This window comes from Accipiter gentilis, chromosome 29, assembly GCF_929443795.1.
Source record: "Accipiter gentilis chromosome 29, bAccGen1.1, whole genome shotgun sequence".
NCBI lineage: Eukaryota > Metazoa > Chordata > Aves > Accipitriformes > Accipitridae > Astur > Astur gentilis.
Window position 1 is genome coordinate 12,500,471 of NC_064908.1, and position 19,514 is coordinate 12,519,984.

Here is a 19,514-nt window from a genome sequence, read left to right on the forward strand (position 1 = left end):
GACGAGGTTAAGCATTAATTAAATCGAACCGTGAGAAAATAATTACACACATGCATCCGTCAGGCCGGCTTGTCACTACCCAGTAACAAAGTTGGATGCAAACTCCATCAGCGGAACTGTCATGCGGCTGTTAGAAGGAAATAAATGCATCCCAAACGGACAATTTCATTTAGGGGGAGGAAAAAAACCCATGGATTGCAAAGGATTAATGAGGCGAAGGGTTTGTGTTTGCAATTGGATGTAAAATGCAAACATCGTGAGTTGTGATATCATCGTTTAACCTTAATGTTCGATAGCACTCCAACTGCTCGTCCGCCAGAGGGACCGCAGGCTGTCAAAACAAAACCTCCAGCGCAGGAGAGGTGCAGGAAAAGGCATGGATACGGCCTCAGCAGCAGCACCCGGCCACGGCTTTTGCAAGCGAAAAGAAATTTAAATTAAATGGAAAAAGGGATGGGATGGGGCTGTGGGGAGCGAGATCTCCACTGGAGATGCTGGAACTGGCTTGCTTTTTGGGGCTGCTCACTGATTTCTGATGATTGAGACCTTAAAATCTTTTTTCTAGGGCATGCCAGTGAGGGTTCCCATAAGAAACCCAAGGAAACCGCGGTAGGCTGGGCACCAACACCACGGGGACTCATCCTGCTCCCAGTGCAGACAAGGGAACAGCCGCGGCAGCACCTTCCCAGCTAACCTGGGCCCTTCCCCTCCAGCCATCCTCTTCCCTCCTACCGGAGCTGAGCACTGGGGTGCAGTTAGACACCCCCACCCATCTTTGCAGTACCTTTGGGACCACTGCAACCAGCTCAGGACCGGAGCAGCTCGAGGTGCTGGTGCCCAGCTCCTCTCCATCACCTCCCCTCGCCCGCAGACTGCCCCAAAACCCTTCCCTGGCCCCAAGACTCGGGCGTGCAAAAGCCTGCCCAGCGCGGGGCTGCTGGAGCAGGCATCCCGGCATACCTGAGACACACGCCCAAGGCTCCGGGAAAGAGCCAGAGAGCAAAATATAGCGACAGCCACGGCGGGGAAGATTTGTGGCCGGGAAGCTGGGCGTGCTCTGGCTCCCGGGGGAACAGCGCAAGAGTCCCAAGGGAGACAATTTTGTTTTCTCCACCACGGGTCTGGGCGAGCCTGCTGCTGGGGACCTGCTGGACAGCCCAGCTGTAATTGCCCGTGGCTAAGGACTGCCGGCGGCTGAGGCAGGGAGGGATGGAGGGCGATCTCGCTGAGCACCACGAGCAGGTTGCCACATGGAACCCAGCAGCCAGAGGAGAAATTCGGCTCCTCATCCCAACATTGGGTGCAAGCAGGTCTCCAACCCTTGTGTTGAGGAAACACAACTCTGGGCAGAAGTAGAGAACAACCAAGGGTTGTTTCTTGCACGGTTCTTTCTTGTCCTGGTATCCACTGACTATTCCCGCAGCCACCAACGGACAGAGGGGCCCTGGGGGGTAGCAGGGATGGGGTGAAGGGTGGGAAGAGCTCCCCTTATCCCGGGGCACACTCTCCATGGTGCAGATGGGGATTTGTGGGGAGGCAGGGGAGCAGCAGCCCAGGGAGGTGGGAGATGGGGGGTGCGTGTCCCTAGAGATGGGGGACAAGCCGGGCTGGCTTGGGGCCACACTCTGCTCCCACGCAGCCAGGGGCTCTGCCTGCAGCCCGGCATCGTGTCTCCTCCTAAGCTCGGCTGCATGGATTAATTGACTTGCGCTATTAGTGACTAAAAAGCCTCTTACCTTCAGGCAGTTCAAAAGTGAAATAAAAACAAACAAACAAACAAAGAGGCTGGAGCAGGGAATCAGGGAAACTTCACCAGACAGTCACTGTGGACCCCAAAGCACCTGCACACACACACACCAAAATCCAGATATACGTATTTGAGTAACTACTAGAAAACAAACCAAATAATTTAAACCAGTTAAAGAGTCAGAACATTTTCTTCACACTAAGTGAATAATTTATGGGCAGAGCTATAATAAAAAAAGCCCTCTCTGGGCCTGTATTGCAGGAAAATGTATCCAGAATAAAAGATCACATTTCAGACTCATAAATAAATGAAAAACAAAACCAACAGTAAACAGAAATAAAAGTATTTCCTCCCCAGCCCCCAGCACTGCCACAAAGACCGGCAGTGCACTGGGCAGTCCGTGGTCAAGGGACCCCCTCCTGCCCATCACCTCTGGAGGGACCCTGACACCTCCTCTTCCTCCTCGCCAGCTAGAAATCTGGACCCAAACCCACTGTGCTCACTGCTTAACCCAGAGCCATTACTGTTTTAAGCAGCGATAGCAATAGGAGGCGGCAGTTTCCCTTGTTTGAGAGGCAACACAAGGACCAAATCTTGCTCACAGGGCTGTTCCAGCCAAACCTCCTCCTGTTGCTCTAGTGCAGCTGGCAAATAGGCTACAAATAAAACTCAGGAGCCCCCAGCACGTTTTTGCATGGTACAGCCTTTAGAGCCATGAAGGCTGCTCCCACCCTCTGTGTGGCCCCTAAAAAAAATAAAATTCAAAAAAACCCTAAGCACTGGGAAAGTGCAAAAAAGAGAGGTCCCAGTGGTGCGAGTTACCACAAAAATGAACTTCACCCCTTCCTCCAAAATCAAAACTTGCCAAGAAACCGTATTTTACTCCCATCAAACCTTGGTTAGCCGGGCCAGCTGGCAGGGACCCTGGACTTGCAGCAGACCTGGATAAATCCCTGGGGAACCCATGAGGTGACACCACTCCCCTCAGGCCATCCAGAGGATGCTGCGTGGGGTTTGCCCCTCTTCACCCCATGACGGAGGAGCTCTGGGGTCCCCACGCTCAGCAGTGAGGACGAGGAGCTCCTGCCTTCTTCCCCAACCAAACTCCTCTGGCCGTGGCCAAACCCAGGGCACCGGAGGAGCAGCCGGTGACTGTGACAGCCTACCTCGGGGCCGGCTCCGGCGTTTCCGTCTCCCCACGGACGTGCTGCGCAGCGCAGGCTGGAGCTGCCCGATCTCAATGGGCGTGTTGGTGCGGAAGCTCTCCTTGAACTTCTGCATCAGGGACTCCACCGTCTCCTGCGTCACCTCGGGAGCTGCAACACCGGCAAAGGGACTGCGGTTAAAAGAGGACCGGGCCACCACGTCCCCGCTGCCCATACAACCCCTTCCTCGCAGAGGACAGCGTGAGCCGGAGCCAGGTCCTTGGGCAGGAGCTCTGCCAAGGTGGGACAGACCTTGAGGTCACCCTCCAAAGTCACCCACAGGGACCCATCCAGCACTTTTCCAAGTCCTACCAAAGCCACAAATATTAGAAAATTGTGAGTTTACAGAAATGGCATTTTTCACGCTGCTCTCCAGCATTTTGGATTATTCCTTGCCTCTTTCCCCATGTGCACAAGGGGACTTGGAAGCATCGCACCCTTATCCAAGTTACAGCCTGAAGTGTTCAAAAACACACAGGAACCCGCCCGGGCACTGAGCTGGCTTCAGGTCAGGTTTAACTCTGCCCCAGGAGCTCAGAGTTGAACCCCAGGCTTGGCAGCCTGTTGGGGGGGTCAGGTACTCCCCAGCAGGCAAGTTTGGGATTATGGAGCGATAGGCAAGGCTGGGGTGGGAGCCAGGCGAACAATGTACAGCTGGTCCAGGCATGCTTAAAGCTGCAGCAGGAATCCCTGGGGTCTTCCAGGGGCTGTGCTCACATGGCAGGCAGCAGCACCTGAGCTCAGCAAACAGCTTGCTGCAACACCCCACAGCACATCACAGCTTGCTGATATTTAAGCAATTCCCCTCCTTGCTCTCCTCCCCACCCCCACCCCCCCCACCCCCCCAAAATTGTCCTATGAAACTCACCACCCACCCGCACAACAGGCAGTTACGGGAAATCATGAAACCACTCACAAAGGGCAAAGATGAAATTCAGGATCAAAAGGTTTGTCAGCCTGCAGGCCACAGAGGTCTCCCAGGTTTAACAATCAGTTTGGCCTCTGTCGGCTCCTTGAATAAACTCATTAGCAGAACATAACCTCTGTCCTGTCTCCATCTGGAGACACACAAAGCCCCTCTGATTAGCTCCTGAAGCTCCCCCTGCCCACAACGTGCCTGTGCGGGGCTGGCAGGGATCACCAGCCCTATAGCCACCCCACATCCCACTTGGGTAAGGAATAAATGAGCACGTTGGAGCTCCCCAGCCTGCCAGGATGATGGGCTGATGCATCATCCCACTGCATCTCCCGGGTCCAGAGACACATCAGATCTGTATGGAACTCCTCAGCCACCCGGTGAGCTCAGGGTGTGTAACTGCTCCGGACCACGGACTCTAATTCCCTTCGCAGCAGGCCATTTTAGTGCGAAATGAGAAGCTGGCCATGCAGGACGAGGCATTTGTAATCCTAGACAAGGATTTGACTTAAACGCAGAGTCTGCAGCAGACTCCTCCAACAGCCACCCACACTGCAGGAGCGGAGAGCCCCGACCACCCCATGCCGCAGGCACTGCCACACCAGCCAGCAAAGCAGCTCCCCCTTCCCTCTCCCCAAATCCCGAAGGCAATATCCCTGGCCTTCCCAGGGTTGAGAGCCTTTAGACCACCCCAGGGTGCTCTTCTACCCCCATAGGCTGCAGAGAAGGTACCGAAATCTCCCAGGGGCACTGGGAGAAGGAGCGCCGAAGAAGAGCAGAGTGGCTGTTGTGCCCGTGGGCGCACATGCATCGGGAGGGCTCGGGAGAGGATCAGACTCACTGGGCAATGGAGAGACGAGGATCAAACCCACTGCCTGCGTAAGTACCGAAGGTGGGAACCGTTTCAGGGGACCCCCGGAGAGAGGGTGGCCTGAGGGACCAGCTATGTTACGTCTTCCAATTATTCAACACCAGGCTCCCCCAGGCACCGTGGATCAAAGGCAGAGCTCCCCAAAGTCCCCTACATTTATGGCAGGTGCGGCCAGATCCTGCGGCGTTGGATGTCTCAGCAAGCAGCATCATAGGGGAAAAACAAAAATTAAAAAAAAAATAAAACCAAGAGCAGAGAAAGATCTCCAAAGAGCACCTAGTCCCAGCACTGACAGCACACATCCAACCCCTTCGCAGGGCTCTTCCAAGGCGCCGGGGAAGGATGCTGCGGCAGCACCGGTGCAACTCAGCACCCCGCTGCCGTGTTTGCGGGAGAAAGTCCATCGCCGCAGCTCCTTCGCCTGGGAGCAAGCGTAGCAGGGCCTCCCCACAAACAGATGGCAAGTTATTTGAACCTCGGGGCTGTGCGATTTATAACGTGTGCAAGTGGAGCAGGGAGCTCGGGAACCACACGGCTGAGGCTTATTTACCGAAAGGAGGCCAGAAGGAGAGCGCGGGAGGGGAGGAGGAGGGGGCCATGCCTTCAGCTAGAGACGGAACGCGGCGAGGTCGCAGCTCTCGTGGTCCCTGCTTGGCTGATGGGAGCAATCAGGGCCGCGGTGATCGTACCCCATCTGGCCACCACGCTCGGCACATCCATCCAGAGGCATCTGCTCGTCAGCAGAGCGAATGCCAAACGCGGGGGGGGAGCATTACCTTCACGGGGAGAGGGTCCCTGCAGTCGCCGGCTATTTGCGATGATGTTACAAATACTTATTCCAGGAATGGGAGAAAAAAGCTGGTGCATCTCACTGTTCTGCACAGCTCATGTGTGCCAGCACATCCTTGGCCTCTTCATGCCCCTTGGGGGTTTGGAGTAAAGGGAAGGAAGAAAAACAGGGAGGAAAAAGAGAAGGGGGAGAAAGAAGAAAAAAAACATGGGAGAAAAAAAACAAGGGTGAGGGGAAAAAAAACAGGAGGAGGAGACAAAAACGGGGGAGGAAAAAAACCAAACACACCCCACACAACCCCCTTGTTGACATGATCTCAGGAAGTGGAGTTCAACATGGCCAATGTGGAGAAAACCCTCACTGACAAATGAAAGGTAGCTGGGCTTCAACCGAATGAACATCGAGGGTCAAGGATAAAGAAAAGACCCTTCATGCACTGCCAACCATGACAACAGGGAAGGAGAAGAAACCAATGCACTGTAACGTAATGAGGCACGGCACTCACCGAGGCTGCTGGGACCCTGTTGGCTATGGGGATGTCCATCACATCCATAAAAGCGACACAGTCCACTGCAAACTGCCACCTGGGCTTTGCCACCCAGGGATTTCCATAGTCAGCCATCTGAATCTGGAGAGCCGGGGCTAGGAACCCACCTTCCACACCGACGCTTCCGCGGGCATCACACAACCGCACGGCAAACACGAGTTCGCACACGCGTGCCACCGTGCCTCACGCGCACGGCACGCGTGCTTGGCATTCCCGTCTTCCCAGGAGGTTTTAATTGTTCTGAAAAGGACAGGAACACACACTACTGCAGGGTAGTGCAAAGCTTCAAGCAGCCCAGCTCTGCGTGGGCCAAGCAGGGGCTCAGCCGGCAGCTCCCGGCGCTGCCACGGTACCCGCACCCTGCTCCGCTCCCCAGCGCCCAGGCACCGGCTCCTCCTGACGACGGCCGAACACGATGCAGATTTAGAAGCGATAGGACCATCCCCTCCTTGAGCGAAGCTTGCCAAACCGCCTTCTCTCCCGTCCCCAGTTTCCAGGAGCTAAACCCATCAGGGCTATTGAGCTCACAGCTTCGTCACCACATTGAGAGTTTCCGCAGCCTGGCAAAGGGGGTGAGATCCACCCCGAGGTTTGGCACGACGCTATGATCTTAATCTCACCCTGTCCTATAGCAAGGGCCTTCGACAGCCTAACAACCCCAGGAACAAGCTGAAGCAGATGAAGCACGAGGCTCTTCAGCCTCCGCAAAAGTCAGCTTCCATCTCTGGCAGCGATTTAAGGACACAGCTGAAGGTCACCGTACCTTTGTAAAGCACATTACATGTTCCCGACGTACACCTCCCTCCTGTCCACCCCCATATGCTATTTTGAAAGCGATTTGCTCTTCTTAAGGCTCCCTTATTCGTTTGCACGTCTCCCACAAAACAATTCATACCAATAGCCTTTTCTTCCTTCCTTCCTTTTTGCTGGCACAAATTGCAGTGGGAAAAAGACGTTGTTTGGCTTAAAAATTACGACGACAACAAAAAAAAAAGTCACCAACTGAACAATATGAGCAATGTTTGGGTAAAAATACATTGCAATGGAGACGGGAAGCGGCAGCGTTCGTTCCACCCCCAGCGCAGCCAGGAGAGCTGTACCCTTCCCAGACACATAGGCTGGTTACGGGGGGCTGCTTTGAGGAGGTACCAAAACTCACCAGCTTCAGTGGCCAGGATGGATTCTCCAAAACAGAATCCCAGGCTTGGATCAGCGCAACCACCCACAACCTGTACTTAGGAGACGCGCTAGCTGTGTACTTCCACTGGCTGCACTTGGGTGGTGCCTCCACCGTCCCAGGACGTTCCTGAGGGTCCAGCACAAGAGACAAGGAACTGAAAAACCCCTTTGACTGTGCAACCTGCTTTCTGCCAGCTGAGGCAGGATGGAGCTGGTGGTGATGGAAATGCTCTATAGCCCTTGGAAACAAACCCTCAACCTCATGGAGATATTTTAGGGTCTTCAGACGTGGCCTCAGAGGATGTCAATGAAGCAGCTGTACCACTCACTGCAGAACTCCCCTTCAGGCTAAGCAAACACTCCTGCACCCCACAGAGACCCTATACCCACCAAGGACCTGGTAGCCCCACTCGATGCTGCACGGGACCCTGGCAAGGCAGGGGAAGGGCAGCAGCTTGTCCCCAAACCAGGCTCGAGACCTCATGCTGCTGCTGGGAGAGCTGGACAGCCCCACAGCTTGGTTTTTGCAGCATGTTAAAAACAGAGCAGTGAGGCTTAAGGTCTGCAAAAGTGCCAGCTTCCCCAGGTCTCCCAGTCTTTGGTGTTCGGCTTAAAGTTTTGGTCCCCGGAGCCACGACAGTCCCTGTACTCCTCACACAGCACTTGCACTCCTATAGCTGCAGGGAAAGACTATAAAGGCAACAGCAGCTTCTGTTAGAGCTTCCCACGCTAGGTATTGAGTAAAACATATTTTTTAAAAATATAGGTTTTTAAGCATCTGATTTTCCCATCCCTCTCTTTGATTTCTGAGAGTCAAAGGGCAAGTTATCGATTCCTCAACATTACCAGTGCTTAAAATGCTCCCAGAGTTTTGGAGAGAAGAGTAACTCACAGAGCGGCTCAAGAGCTGCTCAACTGAGCATGCCGCTTCACTGGAATCAAAGTGTTTTGCAAGAACACGTCAAACTCAATCAAGGATTAAATAGAAAAGTTTGGGTGCAATTAGAATTCAAGGTTGGTGGGATTTTTACCTCCTGACCCGTGCACACATTCATGACGGCACCCACGGCCACGTGTAGGACACAGCCCCCTCATCTCGGACACCAGCTCTTCTCCATGCCCACCTCCTGCCCTCTCACTAACTGCTTCCAGTATTTTTCAAATAAGCCGCTTTTTCTAGGCATAGGGGAGGGTACTCTCCTGGGAATCACTGATGCTGGCTCGAAAGGTCTAATGCATGATCACATCCATAATGCACCACGTAAACATCAGGTATGTGTAATGCAGTTTAATAACATTATAATTGCAACCTCCAAATCAAACCTCTGAGTTTCAATAAGCTCATTTTGCTGTTTCTGGATCGATATTTTGGAAATTTTTATTCTACAAAGTATTTCAAGAAATCGACTTTCTGATCCTATTTGGGATGAGCATAAATTTCACAATACTGGAAGTCTTCCACATGGTGGAAACCCTGTTTTCTCACCAGCTCTAAATAATGGGTGTTTGTTGCTTTTTGAAGCATGAAATAAGCAACGGTGTTTGTTCTGAAACTGGGATGTGGACTGATTTTCAACAGTGCCACCCTGAAGGTACTAGGCTCCAGAAAGCAGAGAGCTTTACTAGCATAAAATTAGGCAATTACACTGATGCCTATGTGATGATGGTGGGAGAGATTTGTACAACAGCTTCACACATATTGGGATGAAAACACATTTGGAGAGCAACTTCCTGCCACAGAGCGTGATAGATATGGCAAAAACATGAGAAACGCCGAGAACTGTAGCTCTCCATGTCTTTCTCCAGCCACCAAACACCTCTACCACCTCTCAAGCAAGAGTCTCTGTCCCCATGGGTCCCCTGCTCTCCATTAGTCCACATCATATGCTACGTGCAGGCACACCGTGTCCAAGAAACACTGGGAGACTGCTGGCTGCATTACACAACCAACGCAGGAGATATATATATGGATATATATATTTAAAATAAAATATATATATATACATAAAAACATCAAAACAAAGCACAAATAACCACACGTACCCATACATCAGGGCACCAAGCACCTCCTGCAATGCATACATCTCCAAGCCATCCTTAGGCGAACCCATCAAGGGAAATGACATACGTGGCACCGCGCGCTTTGCTGGAACTGGCCCCCAGCCCAGCCTGCCAACGCGGCGTGAAGGAGGATCAATCTCTCCCCGAGAAGCTCTTTTACACAGAGGGGTTTTCAGACACGGCAACAGAGGGAGATGGGAACCCAGGAGCATTTTGAAAACAGGCTTGTATTCCATCCATCTCGACTTTTTCTTTCTTTTCTCTCCCGGCCCTTTTTCTTGAATTTTAAAATAGAGGAGGTATAAATTTTTTGAACATAGGTATTAATACATAGAAATTAATACATTAATAGGTTATTATATACATTAATAAAACTGTTGCTATAAAAATAGATTTTCATACGTAAAAATCTAATTTTAATTGCAAATTGGAGGGGGAGGGTAACAGAAGAAAAGATAAAACTTTATTCAAGATGTCTCCTTTGAAGGAAACTGAACAAATGTACTTTCCTCCTTCATATATTCATGAGATGACTGCTTCCCTATCCCGTTCTCCACCACCCTCAGCTCTGGGCTCGGAGCCAGCACAGTCCTTATCTGGTACAAGGCAGGGGAAAAAAAAAACCCCAAGCTGATAGGATCAGAAGTTTTCAGTAGTTTAACAAATCTGCCAAAAAAAAAAGTCTCCATTGGTTTTTAATAAAGCTTGGGGCGTGTGACGGAGAAAGGGGGATGCCGGGAGAGGCTGGTGTGCAGCACGGGAGGGGGATGGGGACCTGCGCTCGGTCAGCGTCCCACAATGGGGACGGGGACCCTGGGGACCACGAGGGGACCCCACAACCCCTCTGACCACACAGCTGCTCTTTGCTTTTCTTCTTTATTGCAAAGCTTTGCCATTCCCTCCATCTACAGAGAGCAGGAGGTAATATCTGCAGCTCCTGCCCTTGTTACAAGCAGGGTGAGCTGCTCCTCAAACCGGCAGGACCCAGGGAACACCCAGCCCGCCAGGAAGGGGCACCCGGAGCCAGAGCACACGGCAGCACCCTCCCAGCACCGGCTGCCCTGACCCTTCTTCATCCTCTCTCCAGTCACGGTGCTCAATCGCTTCCCAGCTAATTGCCTCCACTCATGTGTGCAAACTAACCGTTTACTGGAAAATGCCACGGAATGTTAATTTCATTCGGAATTGGGTAATTGCAAAGCACTTCCATTTTTTTATTATAGGAAATGAATAAGCATTGTATTAATAGCATCGTTTCCAACTCCGACCACAATCACGGCCCCATCGACAGAGGCTGCGAGTTATTCGTCACCCTGCACTTCCCCTGCCTTTCTACCTTCCTCCTTGCCCTTCCACCCGCCACACTCCTGACTTCCCATGATGGTAATTAAGATAACGCAATATAATTATAAACACATCGCGACAGATCAAGCGCTTAAGAGCCACCGTCCAACAGTTCCCACCTCTGCCTTGCACCTTTGCGTAACAAGCACCTTGCAAAAGCGGATGGGTCTCTTGTGCTCCTTGGGCTGCTACCAGCTGGGTTTGACCTTCCCAGGAGCTGTTTCTGACCAGGAAACCCACTGTTCTTCTACGGGGCAAAGAGTTTTCTAGCACACCCCTCCCCTGACACCTATAGGGCATTGCAGATTGGGATTGTTCAGCCTGAAGAAGAGAAGGCACCGGGGAGACCTTATTGTTGTCCTTCAATACTTAAAGGGGGCTTATAAGGTGAGCACAGACATTTTAGTGGGGCCTGTCGCGATAGGACAAGGGGTAATGCTTTTAAACTAAAGGAGCATAGACTCAGACTAGATATAAGGAAGAAATTTTTTTATGCTGAGGGTGGTGAAACCCTGGCAGAGGTTGCCCAGAGAGGTGGTAGATGTCCCATCCCTGGAAACGTTCAAAGTCAGGCTGGACGGGGCTCTGAGCAACCTCATCTAGTTGAGGATGTCCCTGCTCATTGCAGGGGGGGTTGGACTAAATGACCTTTAAAGGTCCCTTCCGACCCAAACCATTCTATGATTTGTTCTTTTACCCCATTTCTTCTGCAAGCAAAAGCCTTTGGCCATGGGACACTGCCCCATCTTCCCCTGCCCCAGCACCATGAAGGTCCAGGCCACCGGAGACTGCTTCCCCACCATCTCCGCTCTAATGAAACCATTAACTTACCTTTTTTTATGAGACACTGCAACTTTTTCACTTACGCGGTGAGCAGAGAGGAGCAGGGAAGATGGGCAGACCCTCAGCAGCAGCTAATGCTCCTCAAGTTATAAAATAATTGAAAAGTTAAATAAGAACACCCTGGAGAAAGCTTCCTGATTTGGTGCTAACGGGCACATGAAGCAGCCCAGGCTAATGTTGCGTGGAGGAGAGACACCAGCTTGAGAGCACAGTGCTGACCTCCAGCTCCCTTTCTCCATCACACATCTACAACTCCACAAATTCAGAGGAAAAACTGCCCTATGGAGCCAGCTGGGGCAGAGACCCACCAAGGGCAGGAGAAAGCCCCAACCCCATCTGGCTGAGGAACCGCCGCTGGGTGATGAACCTGGAGGCAGCAGCACTTTGGCATCTGTAAAATGAGCATGAGCGAGTCCCAGCACCCCTAGGGATGGGTATGGGCAGAGAACAGCAACGGCTGGCAAACTGGGGTGGGAAATGTGGCTCAGCGGCCCCTCCCCAGTCTCAACCACCACCCAGCTCCCTGCTCGGCAGCGAGGCGCAGAACAAATTTGTTAGTTGGAAATTAAGTTTCTTTCACCCAACCAGCAAGGTGATACCTTCTCATGGTACTGGCAACCCTGTGCCACACGCTGGGGAGAACAAGGGAGCAACGTCAACCCCGAGAAGGGCAAACCACCAAACCCCCGTATTGCAATGGGGCCAAGGAGCTTCAGCTGTGCACGCGTGGCACAAACACCACCAGGAGACCCCTGCCGTGGCAGGGACCAACCGTCCCCCACACTGGGAAGCACACAGGTGCAGGACAGAAGGAGCCGAGAGCCGGTTTGTTAGCTTAGGAGAAGACCTGGAGCTGAGGGAATGCCCAGAGAGCCCAGGCTATCAAAAGCAAACTATTTCCAAGCCATGGGGGTGACACAGAGAGGCCGAGCACAGCCAGACCCTGCAGGACCCCATGGGTGAGTCACAGCAAACGCTGTAACTCAGCGGAGCCGTCAGAAAGGATTGATTTGAAGCACCTTGTTAATAAGTTTCCTCTCCCGCTGGTCCTTCGGGTAGGTCACTGCCTAATGATAAATGGGGCTGGAAGGTGCCTGCAGACCTAATATCAGCGCAGGTGCCCGGCCTCGATCCATCTTCCTTAGGAGCCAGCTGACAAAACTAACTGTCTCGGTGCCGTAGCCAGGTAAAACACAACTGATAGGAAGAGGAGATGCAAACAGAGCGAAGAGCTGGTGCTGCAGCTGCCCTCCCCACAAAACCCATAAGCCCAGTACGGACCAATGGGCAGAGCATGTCGTACACACCGACCAGCAGAGTCACAAGGCTGCTAAAAGCCAAGGTGAAGAAGCACTGAGCATCATGGACCGAGACAAACCCATCGCTCTCATGCAGGTGACAGGACCCAGAAGCCACGCATCCCAGGGGCTGCCCGAGTGCTCACTAGCATCTATATATTTCCAGCAGAAATGGGGAACATTGTCAGATTGTTCTCCTTCATCCCAGACCCCACACCCTCTTTCTCGTGGTCTTCCTGACTTCAGAAACCAGTAGCAGGTTTTTCTCCATGCTGACACCATGGAAGGACAGCCCTGGGCAGAGCTGAAGCTCTCCCAGGTCCTCTGCATTGCATGCAAGGCAGCTGCAAGATGCAACCCAGCACAGAAACCCAGGAGAGGAGAGGACACTTGAGATCCCCCAGGGTCTCCCAAGGGGAATAAAGAGCCACCATATTTTTTTAGATTTTGCACTGTGGGGGAAGTTAAAAAAAAAAATCATCTTAAAAGTTAATCCTGGTCAACAACTGGCCTACAACCCAGCTACGCCTTAAATAATGTAGTGCTTTATCAAACATTCATAGCGGTGCACAAAGTGATGAACAACGCATGCCTGGCATTTATATAAATATAGTTCCTGATGGCTTGTTTTCCTTGGACAGCCAAAACTTCACAGCTTATCTTCTGTGAGCTTGTGATTTAGCCTGGATGAAAAACACTTTGGACATCTGGGAAAACAGGGCTATTGCACATGCAACTGCTACGGCATCTCCACCAGGCATCAGCAGCCCCACAAAACCCTATAAAAACCCACATTAAAAGAGCTGCTGCTGACCTGAGGAGTCACAAGCCACGCGGCTGTGGCTGGGAGATGGGGATGACCACAGGTATTTCTTCCCACAAGATGTCGTGCAGCATGGGGGTAAGACCAGCCCAAGCCTCACAAAGCGCTGATAAACTAGCAGGACTTTAAAAAACTGCCACCCCTTCAGGATGCTCAGCAAAATATTGGCATATTAAAACACCCCTTTTCTCTTCCATTCCCTATAGCACCATCACAAGCCACTTTTCCGTCTGCTTCTTCCCTTCTCTGTCTCATGAAATCAGTAAGCAGGATACAGCAAAGGGAGGGAAATAAAACAAGAAAACCACATCAGGAAATCCAACCTACCAGCCTTTTCTCAACAGCAACACTTGCTGTAGGCCAGGAAGAGCCCTGGCTGGCCTGAGATGTTTAAGCCTTAATCAGTCATTAAGCACATACCAGCACAGCATCTCCCTCAGCCAGGGGGATGCAGGACCAAAGGAGACCACCAGCCCCCAGGAGCTTTCCCATTCCTTCTGACCTGCTGCTGGAGGCAGGAGGCACATCAGATACGGCTCTTGTTGGGGAGACCTCCTGGGCACAGTCCAGCACATCTGTGATACTGCCTTAGGCCACTTTCTCGGGGGACGTAAGGGATGGGGAGCGTGTCCCGCAGGACCACCAGGCCAAGAGACTATCATTCCCTCCCCCCATGTTGGTGAGGACAACCCAAATTTGGGATGGAGGCAACCAGTTCGATGTGATAGGATGATCAAAACAAACCTAAAACTCCAGCCTGGCAGCTCTGCATTTAAAGCTTGAAAGGAAATTAACATATTAATATATTAATTATGACTGTGTTTATCTCTCTGGAAAGCAAAGCTTTTTCCTGGCAGGTAGGGACATTTTCAAATCAACATTAAAGTCAGAGCTGGCATCACCATAAAACTGAAGGACCCAAATGGCATATCTGTTGTAACCTCTGCAACTGGACCCCTGTTCTCTTCGTTAATGCACTCAAATCAGTTAGAATTAAGCATGTTGGACTTAAAAACCCGTTTAATTTCTCTAATAACTAGAGACACTGGCTAAGCATGTGCTCAAATGCTTTCCTGAATTGGGACCCAATTCCTACCCTGTTGGGCCTCTTTTTTTTTATTTTATTTTATTATTTCTTTAAAGCTGAAATTTGCAGCAGGGTTTTTCAGCCAGGAATAGCGGACTGCAAAAAACACTTTCCACTGGCAAGCTATGTGAATATACATTTTCAAAGGTCTGTAAATTACGCAAGGAGTTGGCGGGGATTAGAGCTGGGAAAAGCTGATCACGTACAAAGAGGGTCACGATCCCATCAGGTCACTGGAAAGAAGACAGAGCCCCAAGACATATCGGATGCCAGCCTGACGTTCTGTCCCATTTTAGCCTCCAGTCCCAGCAAACATTAAGCTGTCGTTTTATTTATTAAAGGCTCAGAAAGCCTCCGGTTAATGCTTGGATTCAGGGTGGCACTGCATCTGCCTACCCGAGCGAACGGCAGCTGCAGACAGCGGCTCCCAGCCCCGGCACGGCAGCGTGGGCACCAGGGACGTACGCCCCGGCACGGCGGCGATCTCACTGCCAGGCACTGTTCCCTCGAGGATACTGGTCTGTCAGCTCGGGGACGGCAACATCAGGCCAGTCATCTCACTCCTGTTGCCCATGGGCTCTCCATTCTCCATCGGGGAGGACACCACCACCGCCCTGTCCGCTACAAGGGCATCGCCTCTGACTCGCAACCTGTCTTTAAACCTCACCTCCAAGATAGAGCTCGTATACCCATAATGAACAGCAACTCTAGGGCACAGCTTAACTGCCTGCCCTCCTCTTCCGCATCTCAGCCCCGCAAATGTCCCTTTCCCCAGCCCTGACACTGTGCCCTCGGGCCAGAGCGCTGCCTTACCTCTCCCTAGAGGAGTCTTCACTGGGAGGCGAAGATGACGACTGAGATGCAGCCACCAGAACAGCTGCTCCAGCGTTGGCGGGTGGCATAGGAAGCTCCGTCTCTTCATCCCCTGCCTGCCTTTTGCTGTTATTCCAAACCTAAGCTATCTGTCTCCCCTGCCAAAAGCCCTTCTCCTGCAGTTCCCCTGGACTGCATCACCCAGAGCAGTTTGGTTGGGAGGGTGTTGGGACCACAGCCCAAGGGACCACAGCCCATTAGCAGTTCTTGATGTTTCCTCATGCTGCCCTGTCTGCTGTCTGGCTTGGTTCCCCTCTCCAACTCACAGATGAGGACTGGACCATTAAGTGACATGACATGGGTTACCAAAGCAGCCAGTGGCAAAGTGCAGCTGGATCTACATCTCCAGGTTCACTCTAGGTGCCAGACCATCTTCCAGGCATGCTCAAAAGCCTCTCGCTATCGCTACAGAGAAGAGCATCCATGGATTAAGTAAGAGAAACTTCAGAGGTTTACCTAAGTTAACACAGCAGGTGAGAAGAAAGTCCAGGAGATATGAATTCAAGATGACTGCACAACCATGCCTTTGATATGCCTACGGTATTAATCATCGCTACCATCGGTAATAAGTCCTGTCTCCTGTCTAGACTTGGAGGCCATACCTAGACTGCAGAGTCTGTGAAGCCAGCACAAAGGCTGCTTGAAAAGTTCTTTTTTTGAACATGAAAGAAACTGAGAAAATAAAGATGGGTCCTTTGTTGCAGGACTGGAATTGCAGATACTCGATTTTCAAGTCTGACATCTATTTTCTCCTCAGTTTTCACCAGGCAGAAGTTCTGCTTCTCACTGATCCTTAAGAGATTTGGTTTGGCAAGATCTTCTCATTGGGAAACTTGTGGGTAACCCCATATTCAGGCTTGCTGGACTTTTATCTGCCTTAATTTTACTAATTCCATCTCTATGCATCCAACGTGTCTCATCTGGAGACGTAGCGGTGCTGCCTGGAATGGACTGGGGGCAAACCCCCTCGAACAGCACTTGATGGACAGAAGCAAAGGGCTCCTGCCGCTGTAGTGTCAGTAGAGATGAGCACCAGGTGTGTTAAAAGATAAAAGCAAGTTAGGAATTCCCAAAGGGCTGGAGAGCTTGAGGCCATCTGCTCGGGAAAGGCAGGAGAGCAGAAATCATCGGGAGCATGGACTGGAAACTGCCCAGAGAAGTGAGGACAGAGTCAGTGAGGACAGTGACATCACCTGCACAAATTTACCCAAATCCCCTTAATCACAGAATGCTGTGTACGCACAGGGACTGGGTTTGGACATGGGGGTCTCCCCAGCAAAGACCAAGACCCAGAAACCCCACCCCACACCAGCAGACCCCACTCAGCACCACGCACGCCCACAGGGCACAAAACCGCTGGAGACCTTCTAATTGCCAGAGAGAACCCAAAGCCACGAGGAGAGGGCATGGCTCCCTTTCCACACCAGCACAAAGGCATCCTTTTGGCTAATTAGGACTGCCTGGCTATTGCCTCCTTCCTTGCTCCATTTCATTTTATTATATTAATAGAAAAAAGACTACTTTTCTCCTTAAACTGCCTCGAATTTTTCTTCTGTCTAAATTCATCTGGGCTCTGCGCAATGTCACCAGGTCAGTTTGTGCTCCTGCTGCAATTCTAATTTTGTCAGCTTTCCATTTTCTAGGGAGTTGGGGGATTTTTCTTTCTTTCTTCCCCACCCCCACTTCCCCCCAAGTCAAAAATGATTTTGCATAACAGTAATAATGTTAATGGCCCTGCACAGCGCATCCAGATTACAACTGCAGCTAGGGAGAAATAAACATCTCATCTTTGCCCTGCTGTTTATCTACCCGCAGCAGAGCCTGGTATCAGGTCAGAACCTGTAATTTCATTAACTTTATCACTCAGATGCGCTTGTTACTAGATGTCATTATTCAGCACATTGCTCCCGTGTTTTGTTTGTGCTGGGCTTCACTTTAGATGCTCCGGCACTGTGCAGGAGCAGCCCTCCCATCCGCATTGCTGCAGAGCGCTGCCTCAGACTTGGGAGGAAAGTTTGGCTTGCTGATCTGTGCTCTGCTTGCCCATGATTTGCAAAACATTTCTGCTGCTCGACCTCCCAGGCAGGGACTTCTCTCCCATTGCGCAGGGCTGTACACAGACTCATCCAGTACAACTCCCTACCTGACCCAATATATCCAGAAGCAACACGTGGGGAATGAGAAACCACGCTCTTCCTCGCGGAAAGGGCAATCGAGCCCAACAGCCGCACAGCGCAGGGTGTGCAAATCCCAAATGATGGAAAGCACCCGCCGCCAGCGCAACTCCGCACCTGCAAATCAATCACTGCCCAGCACATGGGGGAAAGCAAGCAGCGCAGGCAGGTGGAGGGCGAGCCAAAATGCTTCATCTTCATTGGATTTGCCATCCCTGGTAATTAATGCTGGGAAGTGACACTTGAAAGAGCCTCTAGTGACAGCCCCAGTGATGATACCATTTGGAGCCCGCTGACAAGTCCCAGCTGATGTCTTATCGCAACGCTACACTGCAAGAGCAGCAAGAAGAGCTTTTCCCTCGGGCACTGACGGACTCCCTGGGATGCGGGCACAGCTTCTCACCTGGCCCTGGTGATCGCGCCGAAACCTGGCGGCTCCAGCCATGCAGCCGGGCACCAGAGGGAAGGCTGACCCTGTCCCTGAGCTAGGGCCATGCTCCAGCTGGGTTTTCCTTGACACATCCATCTTCGATCTACCTGTAAAACTGTGCCCGAGCAGAACTGATTTCCAGCCCCATGGGATCTCCAGGTACGCGGCGTTTGCTCACACCAACTGCAGAGTTTCTCCACCCCACCTGCCGCATCCCGCGGGAATCCCAGCTGCATCTGCTGCTCGCGGGCAGCTCAAAGCGCCTGTGTGCGCAGCACATCCAACGTCTCCCGAATCACCATGTTTCCCACACGTGTGCAAACCAGGCCAGAGTGCAAAGCCCACAGCACATATAGTTCTATTTCTAGTCTAGAAATCCTAGATCTGAACTACAGCCACCTTGTCCTTGGCAGTCCAGGCTCTGACCAGCTTCAGCAGAGATGAGTAACTAGCGCGTACCATAGCCTGACTCCTTGAGCAAAGCCTCACCCAAGACGGGTGCCCGTCTGGGAGGAAACACACGGTGAACCGGCTCAGTTTGGAAGGATCAGACCAGGCAAGGCACAAACCTGCCTCGATCCAAGGTGCAAAGCCCGATGGCATCACAACCTGAACTGGTGGGAGCATTTGTGAACATATTTCACAGCATGGCATAGCTCTTGCAGCCCCAGCTTGGGGGATTTTTCAGTCAGTATAAGAAGTTCTTTATTGCCAATTCCTGAAGCCCTCAGATAGTTTAATATTCTGCCCTAGATCTTGTTTACTATTATGTTTTGAAGAGGACTGAAATGCAGTTACTGCTGTCTTCCCCAGTCACACAACTCTAAATAATTTATAGAAAAGCAAAACAAAGAAGAAAATATGAAAGAACAAAAAAGGTAGCTCAGTTACGATATATGAAGGCATTCATTTGTTCATTCTCACCGAGCAGAGGGTTGGGGAAACATCTCTTAACACCATGGGCTGGTAACAGGCAGCCGTACACAAAGGGGGATGCCAACAGGGATGCTCAGATCAGCACTCGAGCACGGCAGATGGACCCCTGGGCACCTCCATGTTTGTTTGAGCAACGATAACCATCGCCATCATAATCATCTTGTTTAAAAGAGGAAAGAGTAAAAAGCACTTTATGGGTGGAAGAAACACAACCTCAGCCACCACTTACGACCATCACGAGCGCAGAGACCTGCTTTCCAAACACAATGCATCATCTGGGCTCTCCCTGGCTCTGTTGGTTGGAGCCGCGATCTCCTCCACAGAGCTGAGGAGAGTCCCTGTCCCCATCCCCGTCCCCCAGCACAGCCATCGTGGGTGCTCCAACCAGGG

At 51.6% G+C, this 19,514-nt stretch overlaps 1 protein-coding gene across 2 annotated transcripts in view; it reads right to left on the bottom strand.

Annotated features, from left to right (window-relative positions):
- The window catches only part of ASTN2 (astrotactin 2), a 361,171-nt gene that overhangs the window by 246,007 nt on the left and 95,650 nt on the right, over positions 1-19,514 (bottom strand). For both annotated transcript variants that reach the window (XM_049832481.1, XM_049832482.1), the window contains exon 4: positions 2,914-3,063. In XM_049832481.1, the coding sequence (XP_049688438.1) occupies positions 2,914-3,063 (150 nt within the window). The remainder of the gene's footprint in view (positions 1-2,913; positions 3,064-19,514) is intronic.